Here is a 24,294-nt window from a genome sequence, read left to right on the forward strand (position 1 = left end):
CATTCCACACAGTGCCATGTGTCCCACTGTTAGGAAATAGAGATGGTTTAAGTAAATTATATTTGTATTTTATGGGTGTTAGGAATGAATTTTAGCTTTAATGTTCAATTTTGATTTGCATTTCTGTACCTGCGTGTTAAGAAAGGTCAAATGGAGTTTTAGTTTCACTTTAAAAAGGTGCTTGCATTTCTAAAGAGAGTTTACGACCCAAGAAGTTAAGCAAAGACAAGGGTAGAAGAATTGGGCTGTTGCCTAGCACCAGGGGCCCAGAAAGGCAGGTCCCTCCCACAAACACAGAAGAAAAACAGCATTTTATTTTGGAAGCTGTTGGAGTTTAGCAGGTTGTAAAGATAGCTGCCAGGTAGGAGCAGCCTGGCAGTGTGCCATTGCTTGACTGGTGAGGACGTGGACTGTGTCTGTGGTGATGGTGAGGTCGGCGGCAAACACCCTCGTAAGGATCCTGCACAACATCAACCCTCTTTCAATGCAAATGTGAGTGCTCTCTCTCCTGCTTTTGACTCTGCTGCCATGCATTGCTTATCTCTACTTGGGTTCACAGGGAGCTCTGCCAAACAACTAACACCCTCAAACAGCCATTCCCTCAGCTCCATCCATGTCCTCACCTTCAGCCAAGACGACACCTTCCCAATTAAAAAGAGCTGGAAATAAGCAGCCTGGAAGATCCCTCACAGCACTTACCCACACCCTGTACCAATGCAGAGACACACACCTCGATGGAACCTGGATCTAGAGCAGGCTCGAGATAACAATCTGGTGGTCACCACATGGACACATGTCCACAGCAGCAGGAGGCAGGTTCGTGCGAGCTCGAGGTCATTCAGAGGTCTGCTGGGGATCAGGGATGTGAGGTCCGAGTCAGATGACGAGCCTCTAGATTTGGCCTTCCAACCCATCCTGGAGAGTCAGCAGAAGGTGGGGGGACATCACACAGAGCTGTTGAAAGCCCTCAGCAAACTGGCACACAAGTCAGAGCAGTGCATCCACCAGCTCTCTGATGAAGTGGTGCCCACATGTGCGTGTATGGGATTCTTCATGGGGAGGATGCTATGGAGACCTGTTCCAGCAGAACGTAGAGATGTTTGCAGACCTGCACTCCATTGTGGGAGCTATGGGGGAGTTCCTTCAGTGGCAACGTGAGAGGGAAACAGGACACCTTGACGTCCTTCCAGGTGCTCCAGCCCTCGAGGAGTCAGGCTGGGACCCTGAAGGGGGGAGGAGCGGCAGCTGACGCCCCTGGATCATCTACTCAGGAATCTCAGAGGCTGTCCTCTCCCTCAGAGTCCCCTTTGCTGTGAGCCCCTCAACCTCGCCCCCTGTCATCGCAGAGGGAGAAGCTGGTCATTGAGTGATTCTGGAGGGAGAGGTGTGTGTGTAGCAGAGCCTTTCAGAGCCTCATGCAAGAACTTTCCCATGCACACAGATTCTTCCCATATCACAGTCACCTCAATGTCCTGAGCATTTTGAATGCTGCATGCTGTGGTTCGCTTTCAGTTGTCCATCTTACCTGACCTGTATCTCCACCCGCCCAATGATCACACTGCCCTGCAGCACTTCATCTCATCCACCACGACTGTTATTGCACTTTCGATTTGGACATTGTGGTCTGGATTCAGTTTTTTGTGGGTTCCCCCGTCTTTTCCCCTCCCCCAGTCACCCATTTCCTTACCCCATCACAGTTGCCCTCCTTCCACTTCCCCTGTGACCAACCAGCCACAACCCTTTTCCTTTGGGGATGTCCAGGTGAACGTGCAAGTTCCCTTCCTTCCTAAAAATCTCACCCCTATCCATATTCACCTCCCCAACCTCCTCCTTGCCAGTCCTGTGTCTGGGTCTGCCTCCGAGTCTCCACCAACCACCCTCGCCATTCCTTATACTGCTACCGTCGAACTCTCACCCTCCCACCCTACTGCCTCACTCTGCCCTTGGTCATTCTCACCATTCCCTCATACCACACGCACCCTCAATTTGCTCCCCAGGAAGCAGTCATGGACCCATCAGACACCTCCCCTGCACGTTCATCTGGACTTTCCCCCCTCTGGACCCCTCACCCCCCAGAACTCCTACCCCCACACCCCCTGGATGCCACCCCACTTAGTCCCTCCCCCTTCCTGACTCCCTCAGACACCCTTATGTCTTCCTCCAGCTTTACTCCTTCGTCCTTCCCGACTCTTTCCTCCACCCTTATTCCCGCCCCCAGGACTCCCTCCCCTCTCTACACTACTTCCTCCTCCTGGACTCCTTCCCCATTCCATACTCCTTCCCCACTCTAAACTCCTTCCCTTATGCCTTACACCACCCTCTCGTAAACTTACTTCCCCATTTGCTATCTTCTCTCCCTTTGATCCCTCCTCCCCCCGTACTCCCTACCCTCTCCCAACCTCACCACCCCGACACCTTCATTCCCCCCCAACACCTTCATTCTCCCTCCCCAACCTCACCACCCCCGACACCTTCATTTCCCCCTCCCAACCTCACCCCCAGATACCTTCATTCCCCCCTCCCAACCTCACCTCCTGACACCTCTTCCACTCCCACCCCCTTGACCATCATCAGTTGTGAGCATCAAAGGTGACTTTCCAACTTTCTGGAGCTGCTTCACAGCAGAGCCATGTCCATGAGAATCCGCCCAGCATACCATGGACGTTCCTCCAAGATCCTGTTGCTGTCGGGCTCCAGCATCTTCTGTTCCTTGGACGTCCGCGATGTGATCAAGGCCCTGGCGGTAAGTCCCGATTTTTGCATGTCACAATTGTCAAGACATGTTCTGCACTGGTTTGTTTTTCCCATCTGCGTGGGCAGGCGATCCAGCGGGGGTTGGTTGGGGGGGGCGGTGCAGGGGGATGAGTCTGGCAGGCTGGCTTTATAATGATGTGCTGATGCATTATAATGAGTTTCCTGATGTCCATCATCGGTGGGCGGAGTGGACGATCGCAAACTGGTTTCACAACGTCGTGAAACCAATTTTTGGCCCTCTCGCGATATTGTCCGCTCATGCCAAAAATGATTATTGCAGATGTTTTACGATCACTAGATTTATGCCCAAATTCAAAATCACATTTGCTGGAAGTTCATGCTTCAATACTGTGAGTTCCCACAATATTTTAGTGGGTAAAAAACAATATGTTCCATTACTCACCCTTTTCAAAAAAAAAATTTTAAAAATACTAAAGATACTAATCTAAAGAGTGAGGAGAAAATATCAAGCAACTTTATTTGTTGTCTTTACACCTTAGTGGGATGTCCAAGATCAAACACACTCCTATTGTAAAGTATCTGGGGCCTTAACAAGTGTATCTCTTTTATTCCTCTTACAGCCTGTGGTTTTGTTGTATAAATAAACTGAGAATATATTGTAGATTATTGACAACAAATGTCAATGTTGCTTGTACATGCTTGTCTAACACAAACAACCACAAAAGGCTTGGCATTAACGTTATCTTTAGCTGTTTTAAATGAGAACTCAAGATTGAGAATAAACTTTGCAGTTTAATTAAACTGATTTTAAGATTTTGAGCAGGTTAAATGTTAAATAATAATAGTAAGTGCCAATAAATCAGGTGTGAAACATGCCATTTTTGCAACAAAGAAATCTGCCTGATTTAATCCTCAAAATTGACTTAAAAGTGGGGAGCAAGCTAGGTGAGTTTAAAAAACATTTCATTCCCGCCATTACACACATGCAGTTGCTTCTGCCAATATTCTGAGATACTGTGCAGTTGTATAGTGCAAGATTCAGTTTCAAACAAGGTGGAGTTTGTTTGCCTTCTATCTATTGGTCTAGCAAGCTTCCTGTGAACAGTTTTTCCAGTGAAAGGGTCCGTGGTATAACATACACAGTGACACATTAACCTATGACAAACAAGGATTACATTATGTTAAATGAAAACAGAAAATGCTGGAAATGCTCAGCATGTTGGGCAGCATCGATGGTTAGAGAAACAAAGTTAATGGGCAGGACTTTTGTGTCCCAAAAATGTTGGGAAGGGTGAGAATAAGTCTGTGGAACTTCAATTTTGAATTTGCCATTGAAAAAGTAGCCCACACAAACATCCCATAGTCAGGAAGAGGTTCGGGTTAGGGCCAGGTTGCGACCCCGTACACACATCCTGTGATGTCAGGGTTGCCATTGACAGTCCTAGAGAAATTTGTTTTTCCTGCCTCCCAATATTTTCATCAGGTTGGGCAGGTTTTGGAAGGAATTTGAAAACCCGCCTTTTTTGACGGTTCATGAATCTTGGGGAAGCCTGCTAAGAAGTCGGAAATATTCTGACAAATGTTAAATTGTTTGACAGCTTCAAATGTCATTACCAGATGTTGTATTATAAGTTAGGTATGTTTTTGCAGCAGGGATTGATTATAACGCTCTGTCCTACAAAAGTAAGTTGACCATTATATTGACCAGCATTATATAAATGGTGAGATGCATTAGAATACTTTCCCTATTTAGAAAAGTGCTATTATGCATTCAAAACTGGGGAAAAAACAGTTCTTCATGATCTAAAGTGATTTTAAATTTGAAAATAAAAGGTCTCAGTATCTTTCACTGAGAGAAAAAAAGCACCTGTCCCTGGACTCCTTTAGAGACCAGGGTTCCAGGAGACCTGGTGTAGCTTAGAAAGAAAACATAGTAATCTGCTTTTTCTGTTTCAATAGGCTTAATTGTTTGCATTTCCAAGGGTTGTTATGACAGCTGGGGCAATTACGAATGCTTGATTGTGTTTCAAAAGCTACATAACCACTTATATCAGCAGGGGGCTGTTTCCATAATTTGACAATTCTAAGAGGTTATTAAAGGATTAGATGTCTTTGATGTGGTTACTGGGTAGACATTTATTTGTTTTTACATGAGCATGACCAGATTTACATTTTGTCATTGGGTCAAGAATTTTTTTGATATATGAATGGTTGTGTTTTACACTGACAGCTCTATTAAATTGTTAGAGGTATTAATATCCATTTCAAAGGATTCCCATTGCTATTACATGGATCCTGAGGACTATACATAGTGGATACTGGGTGAATGGCTATGGAGGATACGTGGGGCCTTCTAATTAACTCACCTCAGCACCTGCACTTCTCCGACGCTGTCTCAGAAATTAGGAAACCTGAACCCTGTCCTCCTACATCTACAGGAGATGAAAATATGGAAGGTACGGGAAGAGGTGACGGACTCAGTGAGGGTAAAGGATACAGCCCATGATGCTGCCTGCCCAGGGGGAGTCAACATAGTGCATGTAGCACTGCTAGAAGTAGCACTATGTGAACAAATTTCTTCCCATGTCTATATATGACAGTTCCCAACTCATTACTTTAATTGTGGTGGTGGCATACAGTTATTTTTGGTGAGTTAACTTTGAATTAACTTTAAACTTTGACTTGTGTTGAAATATCAGATGAGTGTTAAATGAACACGTTAAGCATTCTTTTGTTATTACCCCCATCAGCAATTTCTAGCATTATCTACACCCAGTGGATCACATCTTGATAATTCAGTTTAATTAGCTTCAAGGACATCAATCACTACTGCGATGTAAGATTGTACCATGCAATTAATGCTACCTGGACATGTGGCTGAATTATTGCAAATTCGGGTTTCTCTTAGCGGACCGCTGCACAGAGTTCCATAGGGGGAGGCGACACAGGATCTTGTTCGCACCTGCCACCCCATGCCACATGTGAGTGAGCACACACTCCACTGAGACCACTCTTCAGCAGCAGGATCTCCTAGCAAAGGAATAAAACAAATCAGAGTTAATCATTTTGGCAATAAATAGTCAAAAATTTCACAAAAACAGCCAGACTGCACTTTTTATCAGCCCTCAAAGCAACATTTTAGTTTATTTATTATCATTGTTCCTTATGTGAAATCACTTCTAGTAAAACAATGAAATGCAGGGCCAGGATATTGCCATTGGTGTGCTGGGGTGGGTCCGACATGCCGATGTGCAAAATGACACATGATGACATCGGGCGTGCATCCAGACGTCATTGCATGTCATTTAGATCTTTCGTTCGACGGGCATGCACCAGAGGCGGCTGCGCATCCGCCGAGCTGTCAAAGGCCTATTAAGGCCATTAGGGAAGTAATTTATATTATTAACAGCGCTGCCCGTCCAACCTTAAGTTTGGCGGGCAGGCAAAGAGCCCAAGCGGCCTTCACGTTTTTCAGGAAACCTCATCCACGGCCAGGATGAGGTTTCCTGAAGGTTTAATGAAAACAATAAATAAATTTTGCTAAATTGACAAGTATGTCCCAGCTGTCACATGAGTGGTAATGTGTAAATAATTTTTCTCTTTATTAAAAAATTTCAATATGTACTTAATCTCCCTGAGGCAGCTCCATGCCCCGACTCTCCCTCCTCCCCCCGCCCGCACAGGTAGTGCTGAGCGCTACTAGCCGTGCGTCACGCTGGGCAGGCCTTAATTGGCCCGCCCACATAAAATGGCGGCGATTGGCTCTGCACTCACCCCCACCCGCTCCCACTCAGCCTGCCCAGCTCAGGTAAGTTTCTGGCCCAGGTTTTCTGGTTCCGGTCAAAAGCAGAATAACCACAGTGAAGACTGCCACACTATTCTCAATATTTTATCTAATGGATGAAGGCTTTGAAATTATACTGCAGGGAAAGAAGTGTGATAACTTCAATTCTCTCTCCACAATTTTAGCACAGCTGTTAACCCTTTCATATCTATTACTCTGTACCTTTCAAGAATAGTGTTGAACTATTTATTGCAGGCTCTCAACCGCATTCTTCAATTGACTCTGTCATCTCCAGAGGACACTGGAATCACAAGTTTCCTTTTGTTTTTAGTTTTATCCTCCTCATAATTCTTAGCAACCACCTCTAACTGAAATGACGAGCAAACCACTTATTCCCTGGCTTCTGAAAGTGATACTCTGGGCGCAATTCTCCCCAAATGAAATTAAGTGCGGTAGCTGGTGGTTTCAGCAACACCCAGCCCACCCTCCATAATGGCGGCAACTTACGCCTGATTCAGCGTTTGGAGCCACATTAATTATGCAGAGGCATTTCGCTCCAAATCACCTGGCGAGTCAGGAGCTGATTCGTCCACCCACTGTCAGCTAGCGGATTCAAAGGTCCGGGCAACACATTTAAAAGCCAGTTAAACACACAATCTCAATCTCGCCAGGCCACCAGAGATGTCGAAACCCACAAAAGCAAGGCTGAGAGCCTCAGCACAAAGTCTGCATCCTGCTTCACCAACCAGGCCCTTGAGGCCTTGGTCAGAGGGGTGCAGGAACAGCAGCATGTGCTCTACCCCACACATGGCTGCAGGAAGCACAGCAACCTCACCTCACGGGCCTAAAATACCATAGCAGAGCAGGTCAGCGTGGCTGACACCCGCGTCCAAAGTGTCACCCAGTGCAGGAAGAGGATGAATGATCTCATCCGTTCATTCAGGGTAAGTCATCCTTCCACACCCTCCAATGTCAAACTTTCATCATGGCAACATGCATTCTCGTCAGGAGTTTCATGCAACCATTAGCAGGGGACACATACCCCCAACATTCATTCTCTCACCAAGACGTTCACATCACCACCATCCCATCTATTATGTTGCTCACACTCCATCCTCTCATCCTCCTGGGTAGGCTCATCACACACTGGGGACATATATTACACCCAACCTATGCTCCATCGCTTCTCATTACATAAAAGCAATACTGCGGATGCTGGAAATCTAAAACAAAAACAAAAATACCTGGAAAAACTCAGCAGGTCTGACAGCATCTGCAGAGAGGAATACAGTTAACATTTCGAATCCGTATGACTCTTCAAAATATATATAAAATAAAATATATATTAAAAATTATAAATTATTAGAAAAAGGGGGATTGGAAAGGGGGTGGGGATGGAGGAGAGAGTTCATGATCTAAAGTTCAGCAACTCTCTCCTCCATCCCCACCCCTTTCCAATCCCTCCTTTTCCAATAATTTATAATGTTTTATATATTTTTTTTTCTATATATATTTTTCTTTTCCCACCTATTTCCATTATTTTTAAATGTATTCCCATCCATTGTTTTATCTCTACCTTTTAGCCTATTTCGATCCCTTCCCCCCCACCCCCACTAAGGCTATCTGTCACTTGCTCGTCCTGCTTTCTACCCTTAATGTCATCATTAGCACATTCCTTAGCTAATATCACCACTGTCAACATCCCTTTGTCCTTTTGTCTAAGACATCTTTGGCAATCTCTTCTTTGCCTCCACCTATCACTGGCCCTCTACCCAGCTCTACCTGTCCCAACCCGCTTTCAACCAGCTTATATTCCACCTCATTTCTATATTTCTTAGTTCTGATGAAGAGTCATATGGACTTGAAACGTTAACTGTATTCCTCTCCGCAGATGCTGTCAGACCTGCTGAGTTTTTCCAGGTATTTTTGTTTTTGTTTCTTCTCATTACATGTCTATCTTTCTTCTTCATACAGGCCAAGCTGGTGCACAATAGGTGTGAGAGAGGGAGAGACATCTGACAAATTTGCCCTCAGTGAATTCGAGGAGGCTGCAGCCAAGATAGCTGGGGGCAAGAGGGATCACTCCCATGGGGAAGGGGAGATCGGCCTCTCCAACCTACCTTGTACGGATCACAGCTCCATCACCTCAACAAATCCTGACATTCACAGTGAGTCATGTGCAGTCATATCTAGCACATGCTCATTAATTGAAACTCTCTTTTCTAGGCATAAGCACATCGAGGCCCCCAAGCCATTCCAGCGCCACCAGTATGAGCCCCCGGACCTCACCCAAGAACGACGCTCCAGAAGAACCGTCATGGTACTCGCACGCACCCTCCACCAACTCAGGAACACACACATCTATGGGACACAGATGTAGATGAGGCTGAGGCTCACTTTCTGAGGAACACCTTACTGACACATCCCCGTAGCAGTAGGAGGCAGCGACAGCCCAGGTCTCTGGCACTTTGAGGACTGCTGGAGACCAGCCACCCACTCAATCCAAGTCAGGTGATGAACCTCTGAAAGTGACTATTAAATCTATGCTGGAGATGCAACAACAGGCAGAACTTCAGGCAGAGATTCAGCAGTCACTCAGCAGACTAGAGCGAATGATGGAGGAGTCCTTTCAAGTGCTGTCTGATGTCATGGCTCTGACATGCGAGCGCCTTAAGGTCACCAAGGGAAGGCTGGTAACCACCATGGAGACCTAGGTTCAGCAGGCCTTGTCAAATTTGTGCTCGGCCCTACACCCCATCGCCACACATTCTGGTGGGCACCATCAGGATGTAGGCAACAAGGCGGCAAGGCACCTTTACCTACCTCCAGGTGCACCATCTCCTGCAGCAGTCAGGCCTGGGCCTTCGGGCACCCACAGGGAGGATGACCATCAGCCGGGCATCTCGGGGGCCTCCTCTCAGGACACTCCAAAGGTGTGCAGCTGCTCACAGCCCCCTCTGCCTGTGATGCCATCCACTCCAGCTTCTCAGGCCATCGAATGCACTTCTGCCCGAGCAGGTGACCCTTATCAGGCCGGTGCCCTTTAGGCCACAGGCCACCAGAGGACGTCTGCCAAGGTCATCACAGACATCAGGACGTAGCAGCCAGTAGGCTGCCTCCACCTCTGCTGCAGATGACAGGGCCACACCCAGGCGTAGTGCTAGAGTTAGGAAAGTTAAGAAAAATCAATGTCACTTTTGGGTCATGGGTGTGCTAGACATGTAACTAAATTGCACTTTTGTTAATTCATTTGATGGTTATGTGAATGTTCCTGTCAACTAAGGGTATTGTGGTTTTGTACTTTGGAATCCTCGTATTTCAAGGTTTAGCCTTCCTCCCACTCAGTGATCGTGTCTCCCTGTGGTGGCAATCTCAGTTGAACTAGTATCTGCACTCCTTGTGTGATGTCAGGGAGATGGTTAAAATTTTTATTGGAAGTGTTTCTAACTCTTCTTCCTCAAAGAACACCATTGAGTGAGGGCAGCTCATCTGCATTGATAATCTGGCAGCATGTGTATCTCCTCAGTGGTAGTGGCAGAAGAAAAGACATGCACGGGAGGGGGAGATCCCTAGGCATGTCCACATCTTAGTCTCAGCAGTGCTGGCATCATCAGATGGCTGCGAAGGCTTCAAGTCTTCTCTCGCATCGATCTTGTTCCTAGATGAGCTCCAAGTTCCCAGAGTGAGCTCACTCACAGAGCCCCATGGACCAAAGCAACAATCATGGCTTGCCGATTCATGAGGCAAGTGTGAATGCTAGACTTGTTCTCGCTCCAAGTGGGTGGATATCACCTGAATTGAAAGAAAATGGCATTGAGGGCTAGGAGAGATGTGGCCATATTTGCTAACTTGACTTTACTCTTCCTAGAACCTGTCAGTGATTAACGTATCACAGGCATGTCTCCCACATCTTCCTTCCTCCAGGGTGTGATCGTACTCATATTGACCCTCTGCAGCCTCATGAGGTTCCTGGGTCGCCGTATCGTCATCCTCTGATGACTTCTCATCATCCTCCAGGTCAACCTCTGGCAGGGGGTCACCTCTTTGCATATCCAGATTGTGAAGGGTGCAACACACGGCGATGATGCAGGAAACCCTGCCAGGAGTGTATTGGAGTACGTGAGCCACTTGAGTAGCCCAAGCATCTGAAAGGCATCTTCAGAAGCCTTATGTTCTGCTCTATAAGTGAGTGTGTGGACCTGTGAGGAGCTTTGTACTTCTCCTCAGGATGACTCTGAGGGCGATGCACAGGTGTCATCAGCCAGCGCTTCAGTGGGTACCCCTTATCCCCAAGCAGCCATCGCTGCATAAGTAATAGCCCCGTGAAAATCTCAAGCATCTGGGAGTGACTCAGGATGTAGGAGTCACGGCAACTCCCAGGGTACCATGCACAAACGTGCAGTTTGTGCTTCAGGTGATCACACACCCAGTTGCACATTGATGGAATGATAACCCTTGTGGTTTATAAACATTAGGGCCCGCTGCCATGGAGCCCATATAGCCAGATGGGTGAAGTCGATTGCACCCTGCGTTCTAGGGAATCCTGAGATGGCGGCGAAGCCTGTGAATCTTTAAGCCTCGCTATCTTTGTCCAGAGCAAACCTGACATAATGATGGGCCTTCCTTGTAAAGAGCATCTGTGACCTCCTTTATGCATTGATGTGTTGTGGACTGAGAGATGCCACACAGGTCACCTGTTGATCCTTCGAAAGAACCAGAAGCCAAGAAATCGAGTGCAGCGGTCACCTTCAAAGCCATTGGCAGGAGATACTCTCCAAATCTACATGGCGGCAGGTCTTCACGAAGGATGTGGCATATGTGATGTGCCAGATCTCGGGACAAGTGCAGATGTGCATAGCATTGCCTCTCGCTCATTTGTATATAGGAGACTCTTGGACGATAAACCCTAGGCCTGGCGAGTCGCCCCTGTTATCTGGATCTCTCCTCCTGACCCTCCTGTTTATGCTGGCTCTGCTTGACCATGTCACTCCTGCTGAAGCTGTGCGCGGAGTTGCATCTCCCTCCTTCACTTCCTCCATTGCAATACGACCATGACAAAGGCAGCATTGAGCCCTGGATCCATATCTGTTTTTGCCTTCTCTCGAAAAGGAAACATTGAAGATATTAATGATTCAAAGGGAAAAAAAGCGAAGCTCAGAGGATGACATGTTTGGAGACTGTAAGGGTCCATAGATTTTCTGCCCTACTTGCATGGTGGTGGATGCTGCCTTGTCCCTGAGACACTAACACACATAGAGGTGACCAAGATGGCATTGCAGATATGTAATATCTTGAGCCCTGCATGGGATTCTAAAGTTTAAGTGAAATGATTGACCCAAACTAGCTGTGTTCCAATCTCTGATGTGGCATATTAATGACCAATCAGTTGCTCATGGTCAATAAGTGGACGCCCTTCGTCCCACTAGGAGTGTCTGGTAAACATGTGACAGGCCTTCATTGATGGAATGTCAGATATGATACAGCTGTGTCTCTCTCACTATTGCCTGCATTCACAAATTCTACATTCCGATGTGTTACACTTGAGATGCAGTGACTGTGATGTGTAGCCACTGGGTTGTGAGTAGCCCTTTAACAGTGCTAATAAACCCATTGGCCTTAAGTGGCCTTCATCACAAGGAGGTCTTCCTCCTTTCTTACTAAGCAGACTCCTGCTCATTCCGGCAGCAAAAAGTGGTTAGAGGGATACCCCAGGAGACCCCCTTGTCTTTGTCCTTCCCCCTGACTGCCATGCCCCCTTGACCCCCTCGTGTGTGTCAGCCCGACCCCTCGCCTCTCAGCCCACCCCCGGTTGAAGTGCTGGTCTCTGAAAGTAGAGGCCTGCATGAGTACCACAGCACAGTGTTGTTCCTCGGGACAATGAAAGCAAAGAGAAGGAGCATTCCAACCCTACAACCCCAGCAGAGTGGTGCTCATCACAAGACCAGCGCAGCGCTATGGCAGGTGTATTCCACTCACCTTGAAGTTACCAGCGAGCTGAGGCCTGACTTGTGCACACCATCCCTTTTCAAACACCGGGTTTGACGCCGACATAATTTCCTGCTGGTGTGACAGAAGATTGGAAGGCATGGCAAGATTCTGGAGAGCAACTGTTTTAATGTACGTTCATGACATGCTAATGAAGGCAAATGGCGTTCTCGCCACTGGTCGGTGGGTTAACCAACCTGCCATGAAAACACCGTTGGGAGAATTGCGACCAGTTTCTATGATGGCGGTTTTCTGATTTTTTTGCCTCCTGCTGAATTCTCCACTCCTGCCCGCCACGAAACCCGCCGCAGGTGGGATGGGAGAATTCCGCCCTCTGTAACAGATCACTGGATGCCATGTGACAACAGCTCTGCATTGATTCTTGCTCTGATTTTTGCCCTCTCTCCCCATGAAGATGCATTCAATCTTTGCTCAACTCAACCTCACAATGACATTGTTGAGCTCACAAATCTACCGAGAACTGTGTGCACAAACACAGATGATCATTAGGTGGACGTATACTATTTTACTTTTTACAAAGATATATATTCCTTTACATATATCTACCTCTTTTTCAGCAATGTCTAGATATATAAGTATACATGTAAAATAACTCGTCAGTCAATATTTTAGGTGTAAAACTTTGTTCAAAACTTACAAGAGTATTCACTTGAAATGTTAAGGTGGGATTTTCCAGCCCAGCCCGCTGTTGGGACTGTCCGGTCCTGCCGAAAGTCAATGGACTTTTGGCTGGCCCGTTGAATCTCCTGCAGCAGGTCCTGCCACGACTGGACCAGAAAACCCTGATCAATGTATGTGTTTATATAAAAGGATTCCATTGTTAGGACAATAACAATGCTGTCAGTTTTTTTTCCTTTTCTAACACGGTCCCCCTTTCTCCACTCCTAACAGAGATGTTGATTTATAATGTGGTACTACACCAAAATGAGATCCCTGGGATCCTTACAAATGAACAATTCTTCATGTTTGAGCTTAGGTTGTGTTAGAAGGCTTTTTGTCCATCTGTCTACCTGAGCAAAGTCCAATCCTATCCTAATTTGACACGCATACATAGGAACATTCCAGCAGCAATCACTGGGCAGTGATCAGCACAGGTGTCCGAGCTGTATTTCAAGTTTGTATGACCCAGGAGTACAGATGGCTTTGATACTTCTTCATAAATGATCTGAAGCCATTTGTCGCACGTCAAAAGGTTGAAATGAGCAGCGCAGCACAGACCTGAGGTTGAAGCTGGGACTTTCTTAATCTATCTTGGGTTCATGCAAAATTAGGTGATGCATTAAGCATTTGAGCCACTGGGTGAGTTCCCTTATGTGAGCCAAATTCTAGATGACAGAAATTTCATTGGAAAAAGAAAGGCATTCATCACTTTGCAGGGTTAAAGATTCTAACACAGAATACAACATACTGGTAATAAAGGATAGGACATTTGCTTATAATAAACATAGAGCGACAGGATGATAACATCATATCATCATGGATCATTTCTGACTGTAAAATTTGGATAAGGTAACAATTTAAATACTGCATGCCTTGACTTTAAAATGATCTTGGCTGGTTCAGCCATTCCTGGCAAAGAAAAACAACACAATACAACCAATCTTTTGAAGTGTATGGAAAGTCATTAATCTACTGATTTCTTCTTTCATATGGAGTCAATGCACTAAAATCAAGAAATGATTGTAACTGATTTCAAATGAATTTGTTCTTGTGATTGCGCAATCCAATATCAGTGGCTTTTAGTTTACTTTGCATTATTGCATTGTGTGAATAAATGTTTCTTATGTCTCCAGAAACAAAGCAGCATAACCATAAATCAATAACCAACACCTCACAAAAAATTACACAAGGAAGATTTAATAACATATGGTACGGTGTGCAGTAAATAGGGGCAATAGAATATAATGCATATGACAATGAGATTCCTATGAGATACGTCCTAACTGGCAATTCCAAAAACATTGTTGTGTCAAGATCTAATTCTCACTAAATTGCTCCCTTGCAGTACAAGAGATAAAAGGGAAAAATTCACTCCTGTCTGGTACTACTGCTAGTGCAACTCTCAGTGTTAGCTCTGGTACGTGTAAATTACTTACAGTATAAAATGTAAGAACTCACCCACCCCTATTTGTTACTTTATAGCCTATATTGTGAGAGGTGTCAGCTTAGGAACACACACAGTGGCGAATGGATAAGAAGCAACAAGTAATTTGGCATGGTTTCTTATAGCTCATACATCTTAACACCATGTGTGGTATGTATACACCACTGTTATGACATAGCAGATATGTGCCTGGTGAACCAAATCCACGAGGGAAACTTGGTTGTGCTATCACAATGGTTTTGCAATTTGTATCTATTACGAGATGTGTGCACTGAATCCAGAAGTAATAAGTCCACCAAGACCTTTAAAGATTTAAAAAATTAAATTAAAATATTTATTAAGAAAATATATAAGATGTCAAGTGCAAACATAAGACTACAATTACTTGCTACTATAATAACTCCTAAAATTCCTAATTAACATGACCCCCAGTTACACTCTATTTAAGGCAACAGTCCAAAATAGATTCTAGATTAAAAACAAACTCAGCAAGTTAACACAGTAGCCTGGACAGTGGAATTCCAAATGGCTTTTCCCCAAATTCAGTTCCATAAGACAGCAGACAAATGCACAAATGCTGCAGGCTTCATGAAGACTATTTCACACACAATCCTGTTAGAATTTACATGGCCTTCTGACACATAGCCTTTCATTCTCCTTTATGTATGTTTCTCTCTTTTTAATATGTAAATTCTATTGTTCCATTTGTCTTTGATACTGTATCGTCCTCATAATATAAAAACTTTCATGTCGCAATTATATATTTTCAGTAACCTTTGGGAAAAATAAACACATTCCTTAGCCTTGCTTGTCTGGCTCATTGTAACCGACTAAGATCCCTTTGAAATCCAAATATCTCTTCATTTATCGAAAAATGCAAATTCCCTTCACACCTTTCGTGCTAAGCCAGCATCCATGTTTACTCATTAGCATGTCAAGCACCTAGCTTCTAATTTAAACTTGCAGTCTACTTGACTTCAAATGTAATTAAATCACACACAGGCCCAACTATACTTACCCCCATAAACCTACTTCACAATAAACCAGAAAATATGAAAATTATTATACTTTCATCACACCACATCATATTAAAGGGACCAACATTTGGGGAATCAATGCATAATGGGATTACATTGTTCATACAAATGACAGTTATGGAATTTTTCTATGTTTTTCTTTATTAAAGGCCTATTAATTCCAATCTTTTCTGAGTAGAAATCCAACAGACTAGAAACAGGGGCCAGGATTTCCCGGTCGGCGAGCGGGAGGCGGGGCCCACTCACCAATGCGTAAATTGATGCAGGATTACGTCGGGTGGAACTCCCAACGTCACCCCGCCTCATTTCAATTTTCAGGTCGGCAGGGGCTCAGCCAAATTAGCCAATTGAGGCCATTGACAAAGTAATTAAAGTAATTAATGGACCTGCCCGTCCAACCTTAAGGTTGGTGGGCAAGCCGGGAGCCCTGGCGGGCTTAAAAGGCATGAAACCTCATCCATGGGCGGGATGAGGTTTCATGTAGGTTTTAAAATTTTTAATTTTAACAGACTAAGATCCCTTTGAAATCCAAATATCTCTTCATTTATCAAAAAATGCAAATTCCCTTCACACCTTACGTGCTAAGCCAGCATCCATGTTTACTCATTAGCATGTCAAGCACCTAGTGTCACATGAGGGTACATGTCAGGGAAATTTATTTCTTCTGTTTTTTAATTTTTTTCAGACAGGAGCCGATCTCCGTGAGGCAGCACTTAGCCTCAGGGAGATGAGTGTGCTCTTTTGTGTGCATGCGCAAAAGAGCGCACTCTTGGCTCAGGGAATTCCCACCCCCCGCCCGCACAGGGAACGCATAGCACTTCCTTGCTGACATCATGCTGGGCGGGCCTTAATTGGCCCGCCCACGTAAAATGGCGGCACGCCCCTGATCAGGCGTGCCGATCGGAGGCGTGCCTCCATGCACCCGCTCCTAAACTTCCCCCAAATTCTGCCCAGATACTCTGAATGTTGAGGTGGAACCAATTTCCAACTCTTACACTATTGAAAATTTCCAACTGAAATGGTGGTGGTTGGTCCTTCTGCCAGACCAACCTGTGTCCCAAAATGGAGGTTTTTTTTGCAAGGTCTCATACTCCCCTGGAAATCCCACCAGCTCCATCGCCATTACAGTCTGAGTTGCAGGCACCCTCTCTCTAAGAAGCAGCTCAAAAGTTTCAGCATGAAGGTATCCGTAAAGTTGGTGGCTCAATTGTGCTGATAATAACTTGGGGGCCAGACTTGACACTTGACTGACCCCACTGCTTTGGGTTGGAGTCATACTGAAGCCAGCCAGATATGTGGGTAATAGTTCCACAGGTCTGTAGTAATGGCAGCACAACAGTGTGGCTGGAATTTCTATGCTCAAGTGTTTAAGATGAACGGCATGATAAGAGTTATGGCCAATAATAAATCTACACTGCAAAATGGTGGTCATTCACTCATTGAAAATTGGACCAAATCCATAATGGACAGAATTTTCTGCCTGTCGGGCGGGTGGGAGACCCAATCTCCGGCGTGTGGGGAGGTGATCCCCGCAGGAGAAGCGGGCCCTGCCACCATTTTACATGGGCGGGCCAATTAAGGCCCACCCAGCATGACATCAGGTAGGAAGCGCTATGTGCTTCCTGTGGGGACGGGGTGGGGGGGAACGGGGTTCCCTGAAAGCGAGAGTGTGCTCTTTCACGCATGTGCACGAAAGAGCACACATCTCCATGAGGCTAGGTGCTGCCTCAGGGAGATCGTTGACACTTTTAAAAATATGAAATATAGAAAAAAAAATTCCCTGATGTGACAATGTTACATGAGATGGGACATGTTCATAGTTTACATAACAAGTTTATTAAACATTTTTAAACCCTACGTGAAACCTCATCCCGCCGGTGGATGAGGTTTCATGTTTTTTCTATTGCCCGCCGGGGCTCCTGGCCTGCCCGTCAACCTTAAGGTTGGACGGGCAGGTCCTTTAATTGTATAATTGATCCTGTCAATGTCCTCAATTGGCCATTGACAGGTCGGTGGGCACACAGCTGATTTTGCTGTGGGCCCGCCTTCCTGAAAGTTAAAATGGGCCGGGATGACGTCGGGGGTTCCCCCCGATGTCATCCCGCGTCATTTTGGGAACAGTGAAACAGATTAAACAGTAACCATTGGACAATGTGGCAGATTCAAGCTCACATTATGCGTCGGCGAGCGGGCCCCACTTCCTGCTTGCCGACGGCAAAATTCTGCCCAATGTCTCCTGGAGTTAGGCTCATCTGAATAACATTGGCAAGCTTCTGGTGTTAAGAATATCACTCATTGGAAGCTTGCTTCATCCTTTACAGCTCACAATAGCATAAGGAGAAGTATACTAAAGATTGAGCTAGCAGCAGTCAAATAATATCTATTGGAAGTGCAGGAAGCACAAGAGTCTCCAGGTTCAGATGAAACTGTGGAACTGCTACTTCATGAACTAGGGGAGAGAAAGGAGCCATTGTTTGGCACCCAGCAACATCAGCCTATGAGGAAAGCAGCACAACAGCAGTGGAAAAGATGGTATGGGCTGTCAGTGTTGACTCAACAACCCAATATACAGCTATGCAGTTTTAGAAAAAAATACTGACGGTCCGATAAAGTTCAAAAAAGATAGCCAAACCTTCCAAAAATACTTTGAATGAAAGTTGTTCTCAATGTACAATTACCTCTCCCTTATTTTACTAAGCAGCTTACCATTGATGCTGAGAAGGTATCAAGGGATCCTTTGGAACCCCAACTTAACCTACAAGTGCACCTTCTTTTACACAGGAACGTATGAGCAGGAGTAAGGCCATTTAGCCCCTTGGCTTGTTCCGCAAGTCAATGGGATCATGTATCATCTGCAACCTAATTTGATATACCTGCCTTTGCTCTATATCCCTGAATTACCTTTGGTTGAAAAAAATCTCAGATTTAAAATTAACAACAGCCATTTGTGAAAGTGAGTTTCAAACACAGTACCTTGAAAACTTTAATCAAATTACCTCTTAACCTAAATTCCAGGGAATACAGATCTACTTTGTGTAATCGCACTTCTAATTTAACTCTTGAAACTCAGGTGTCATTCAGGTAAATCTGTACTACACTCCCTCATAGCTCAATATATCCTTTCTAAGGTGTGATGCTCAGAACTGCTCACCTTACTCCAGGGCATTGTATAGCTGAAGCATGGCTTTCTATTTCCTTATGTTCTATTACCCTGAATATAAAGCTCATATTTGCTGGGGAAGGAAGCAGTTAAAGGAGTTAAATTGCTAATTATTAGTTAACAACCTAAGTACCATTTGGTTACTCAAAAGAGTAAAAGGGATAACAGGTGAGATAAGTTATCTTTGTAGAGAGTTTTATGCACCAGAAATAAAACTCTATCTGAAAGAGTCTGTCTTGGTATGGGTCTTTATTGCCAAACAGCTATTGAAGCTTAACAATATTCTATTATGTTTTTGATTATTTTCTGTACCCATTAATGATATTTTAATGATCTAAGTACTTGAACCCAGCTCTTTGAAAAATTAATTCAAATTCATCCAGCAAGATCTACTCTTTGCAAATCTGTGAAAATCTCTGATCAACTGCAAGTTTTAGATTTGTTCAGTCACCCAAACCAGAATTTCCAGACAACAGATGTTCGTCTAACTGGCCTAAAATTCCCTAGTTTCCTCTCTCACCTTTATTAAAAAGTGAAAGGGCATGTGCAATTTTCCAATCCAAAGGAACTGTTCCCAACTCAACAGAACTTTGGAAAACTATAGTTAGGGTATTGCAGTGTTCTCCTCTACTTCCTCTAAAACCATGGGATGGAAACCTCTAGTCCTGGCAGTCTGTCACTTATAAGTGCCATTCTTTTCTTCATTGTTCTTTTGTTTGTGTTAATTATACTGAATCCCTATCCCTGATACAGTATTAGTTTCCTTGGCATATTTGACATGCTGACCTCTTCATCTACTGTAAATACTGTGCAACATTATTTAGTATCCTTGCATGCTTTTATTTCAGTAAAAGCCTCACATGATAAGTAACACTATGATTCAAGTATCTGCCATCATCCCAACATGATACGAGAAAGACTGAATTACATACCGACTGCAGGCTAGTTACCTTCTGAGAATTATTGATCTATTTGTCTAGTCTGCAAAGAAAGCTAATCAAAAGAACACAACTATTGGGTTTGACATCATCGGATGGCATTCACTTGTAGCATTCTTTTTTTAAAAAGTGAAATCAGCCAATAACAGCTGAGAAAGATTAGTGGACACCCAAAAACATCTACCCTCCCGCCGATTATGAGGGAAGTCATACTGAGGTAGGACAGGTGGCAGGTGCAGGTTTGCTATAACATTCTGCTTCTCTCTGTGTTGTACCTATATTAGGTCATAAAAACGATATTATGAAACCCTTATACCATTGGTTCTATAGAAAGAAATCTGAACTCTGCTCCTTAACTACCCATGCTAACCTCTCTTCTACTTTTTCTGCTCTAGATGTCTGGAAGGAAAAAGAAGCAGGCAAAGGTGTGAGAAGTTATCCTGAGATAAGAATTGTCATTGACTCATTTATCCTTTGTTAACATGAGTGAAAAGCCAAGGAGCGTTAGATGCAGGTGTTTCTGGATAGTAGGTCACAAGCACCAGGCCACAGCAGAGAAACAAATTAATCAGTTGAATCTGTTCATCATTAAATGCACCAGTCTTTGTCTTCCTACTGTCTTTCTTATATTCAGTGCCTAAACACCCTGCTGAGATTCCACACCATTAAAGGATCTAGGGCAGAATTTTCTGCCGGTCGGGCAGGGGGTGCGGGAAAGGGCGTGGACCCGATCGCCACTCTCGATCAGGTCCACGCCGCCATTTTACACGGGCGAGGACAGTGGAGTGGGCGGAAGGCAGCAGGACTGCAATGACCACCAAGTCCAATGGTGACCCGGCAGCCTATTTTAAAAAATTGCTGCAGCCTTTCAAAGGCTGTGAATCATGGTCAGTGGAAGGGCTTCCCAGAGCGCTGCTGCTGAGCAGGCCAGGCAGGAGGATAGGGCAGGGAGGCAGTGTGCCCCTTGTTTTCTGATGATTGCCTTGCTGCCCTCCTCGAGGAGGTGGCAGCACGGCGGGAGGCCCTCGTACCCCAGGACGGGAGGAGGAGGCCTCCTCACATGACCAAACGTGCCTGGAAGAGTTGGCGGAGGTGGTGAGCTCCCGCGATGTGGTATAGCGCACCTGGATCCAGTGTCACAAGCGCTTCAATAACCTGTTGTGCTCAGGAAGGGTGAATCCCATGTTGGCATTGGTCAATTAACTCAGCAGGTCGGCTTTCCCCCCTGGTGCCACCCCCTCACCCCAAGTCGGAGTGTAGTGACTGCATTGAATCATTGACGGCATGTGTCCTTTGCTGGGTGGGCCAGCAGATATTGCCCGTGCCCAGGTAACCCTGAGAGGGTGGTGAAGAGATGGGTTCTGCACCCGCAGCATTTGGTATACTGAGACTCACATTACTGTTTTGGGGGCAACCTGGCGGAGCTGCACTTAGGTGCAGTTCTGGAACTCCAGGACATATCCTAGTCAGGGTGATGTCATGCTGGGAAGGGGAGCTTCAAGGTGGCGTGACAACAAACCATCTGCTGCCCTCTGTGCTCCACGTGCTTGCGCCTCCTTGCTATGGAAGGTTAGACCATGTGGTGCCTAATGTGATGCATTTGGCCAAGGAGGTGGGACGGGGGGACAGGCCTAGCATCTTTATGTGAGTCAAAAACAAAAACAGAATTACCTGGAAAAACTCAGCAGGTCTGGCAGCATCGACGGAGAAGAAAAGAGTTGACGTTTCGAGTCCTCGTGACCCTTCAGCAGAACTGCAGTTTTGCTGAAGGGTCATGAGGACTCGAAACGTCAACTCTTCTTCTCCGCCGATGCTGCCAGACCTGCTGAGTTTTTCCAGGTAATTCTGTTTTTGTTTTGGATTTCCAGCATCTGCAGTAGTTTTTTGTTTTTATCTTTATGTGAGTGTTTGGCAGCAGTGGGGTGAGGAGGCACTGGAACCCTACAATGTCCCACTCTAGTTGGGGTGGGCCATCCGCGAAGAGAGTCCAGGTACAAGTAGCACTAATAAATGCTCTTCTCTCCTTTTCAGGAGAAGAATGCTCACAATGCCACCGAGCAGGTGAGGACTGGTGGCAGCCTGGCACAGTTGGTGATTCTCAGCCGCTTCGAGCAGGAGGCCCTTGATTTGGAGAGGTGCCATGCGCCTAGGTCCACCGGTGTCGGTGAGATGGGGGTGCCACGAGCAGCTATATATGGCCAGCAGCAAGGTCACCATTGTTCTCCCAGCAGCCATGGCAGTGCTGAAATGCTCAGTGATTGAAGTTTGCAACATGGCTTGACCATTGCTTAGGGAAGGATGAGCGCATAATGATCCAGGGGACAGGGATGCACACTGACATTATCTCCACGTTAACTGATCCAATGTCCTTCAGTTCTTCCTTTCAACATCTGCGGAGCAGGGCCGGGAGGAGGAGGGGCAGAGGCCCCCGTCTCACTCCTGAGGGCCCTGAAGTCTCACTAGTGTCACATCATCTCTGCCAGACAGGCACCAGCGCAGATACTAGCACCTCGGTGGGAATTAGAACATCGGCTAGTGTCCCGGGGCACAGCGGTGAGGGCACTTCACAGTCACTGGAGGAGCTGGCAGAGACAGAGTGTGCCCATGGCGCCAGCAGTCGGAGGGCTGCAGGGACCAGGTACATGCTCAGTCGGTGCCTCTCGAGTCATCCATGATGCAGCAGCTGCAGGAAATGCGGCCAGGTGTGTGGGAGCATCTGGGGGAGATACATGAGGCTATGCTTGGATTGGTGTCCGTGGTGGAGGAGTCTATGCGGACAATCGCTGAAGCAATGAGCCTCATGGGCGAGCACCATACGTCCTCCATGGAGAGAGTGGTGACTCTCGTGGAGAAGCTCCTCCAGGAGACCAATCAGGACTTCCTGGGGATGAGCTCAGACCAGCAAGCCCTCACATCGGCATTAACCTCAGCTGGTCACTGCCAGTGTGGGAGATGGTTTGGGCACCAAGTTTCCCAGCTCGCTGCCCATCCATCCACGGTGAGCAGGGAGGTCCGAAGCGACCTCACGTTGGCGCTGCAGTTGCCTGTCGTACCTGCAGGCTCCTCTCAGCAGCTCCTCCACCCCTCTGCCAGTGACCATTGCATCCGATGAGGCTGCGATGACTGGGGAGATGCCAGCTGTGGAGCGGGCAGCCCCCTCCCAGGCAGGGCCAACAGAGGCTGCACGGGCCAGAGGATGACCGCCAAGGTCATCGAGGCCAACAGGACAGCAGAGACAGCAGGCTGTCTCAGATGCCACTCCCAGTGAGGGGTCAGCACCAAGATGTAGCACCCGGAAACGTAAACATAAGGCACCTGAGGCACACCACTGGTGCTTTTATGTTTGCCCGCAAAGAAGTTTTTATGAGTTGGTGTGATTTTTAACACATTTGTCATTTTGTTTTCTTAAGTTCCTTTGGTTGTGATATTAAATTCAGACATGTCACCATGGCCGAGAGTGCCTTTTCTACTGCAGGTGGATGGTTACCAATAATGTTCTGAGTGATTTGTGGGATATTCAGCTTTATTGACAAGACCTTTAGATAATGTTCCTAACCAGGCAGATTTAGCATTCAGATTTAGCAGTATGGAGCCTGCAGCACAGGCATGTCCTGGAGGTCCATCTGTGGTGTGCTAGCTGAAGGCTCTTTGGATTAAAGCCAGTGTGTCCCTGCCTCCCTGGAGTATGCCCAGGTCAGCGTCTACCCTCTCAGCATTTCCCTATGCATGCTCATCCTCGGACTCACTGCTGGACTCATCATGTGCAGCCACAGCCACTGCGTTGATGTCTTCATTGTCCACAGTGTCCCCCCTTTCCAGCGCAAGATTGTGGAGAGCGCAGCATTCAACCACTATTACCGAGACATGGTCTGGGGGGTACTGGAGTGCGCCCCCTAAGCGGTCCAGGCATCGGAAGAGCATCTTGAGAAGACCGATGGCTCTCTCCACCACAACCCTTGTGGAGGCTCCTATTGTAGCGCTGCTCAGCTTTTGATATTGGATGGCAGAGAGGCGTCATGAGCCACCTTCTGAGGGGATAGCCCTCGTCACCCAGCAGCCAGCCATCAAGCCGAGCTGGAGCACTGAAGAGCCCCGGCACCTGGGATCGTCTGAGGATGTAGGCATCATGGGAGCTGCCTGGGTACCTTGCATAGGCTTGTAGAACCAGCATTCTGTGATCACACACTATCTGCACATTCATGGAGTGGAAGCCCTTCCTGTTGACAAAGGCACCGGGCTCACCTGCTGGTGCCTTGATGGCCACGTGTGTACAGTCTATTGCACCCTGGACACGGGGGAAGCCAGCAATCGCTGCAAAGCCTCTGGCTCAATGTGTCTAGCTGGCATGGTCCCAATGGAAGTGGATGAAGGTCAAAGCATGCCTGAACAGAGCATCTGTGACCTGCTTGACACAAGTGTGTAGAGCTGATTGGGAGACACCGCAAAGATCACCCACCGAGCCCTGGAAGGAGCCAGAGGCATAGAAGTTGAGGGCAGCTGTGACCTTCAGAGCCACTAGCATGGGGTGTCCATTCACACAGTTAGCAGAG

The 24,294-nt window shown here is 46.4% G+C and overlaps 1 protein-coding gene across 1 annotated transcript in view; it reads right to left on the bottom strand.

The window, feature by feature from the left end:
- The window catches only part of adgrb2 (adhesion G protein-coupled receptor B2), a 1,091,625-nt gene that overhangs the window by 729,113 nt on the left and 338,218 nt on the right, over positions 1-24,294 (bottom strand). Inside the window, exon 4 of the mRNA XM_078566906.1 lies at positions 5,581-5,745. Coding sequence (XP_078423032.1) covers positions 5,581-5,745 — 165 coding nt within the window. The remainder of the gene's footprint in view (positions 1-5,580; positions 5,746-24,294) is intronic.

The sequence above is a fragment of the Cetorhinus maximus genome, chromosome 21, assembly GCF_964194155.1.
Source record: "Cetorhinus maximus chromosome 21, sCetMax3.hap1.1, whole genome shotgun sequence".
Taxonomy (NCBI): domain Eukaryota; kingdom Metazoa; phylum Chordata; class Chondrichthyes; order Lamniformes; family Cetorhinidae; genus Cetorhinus; species Cetorhinus maximus.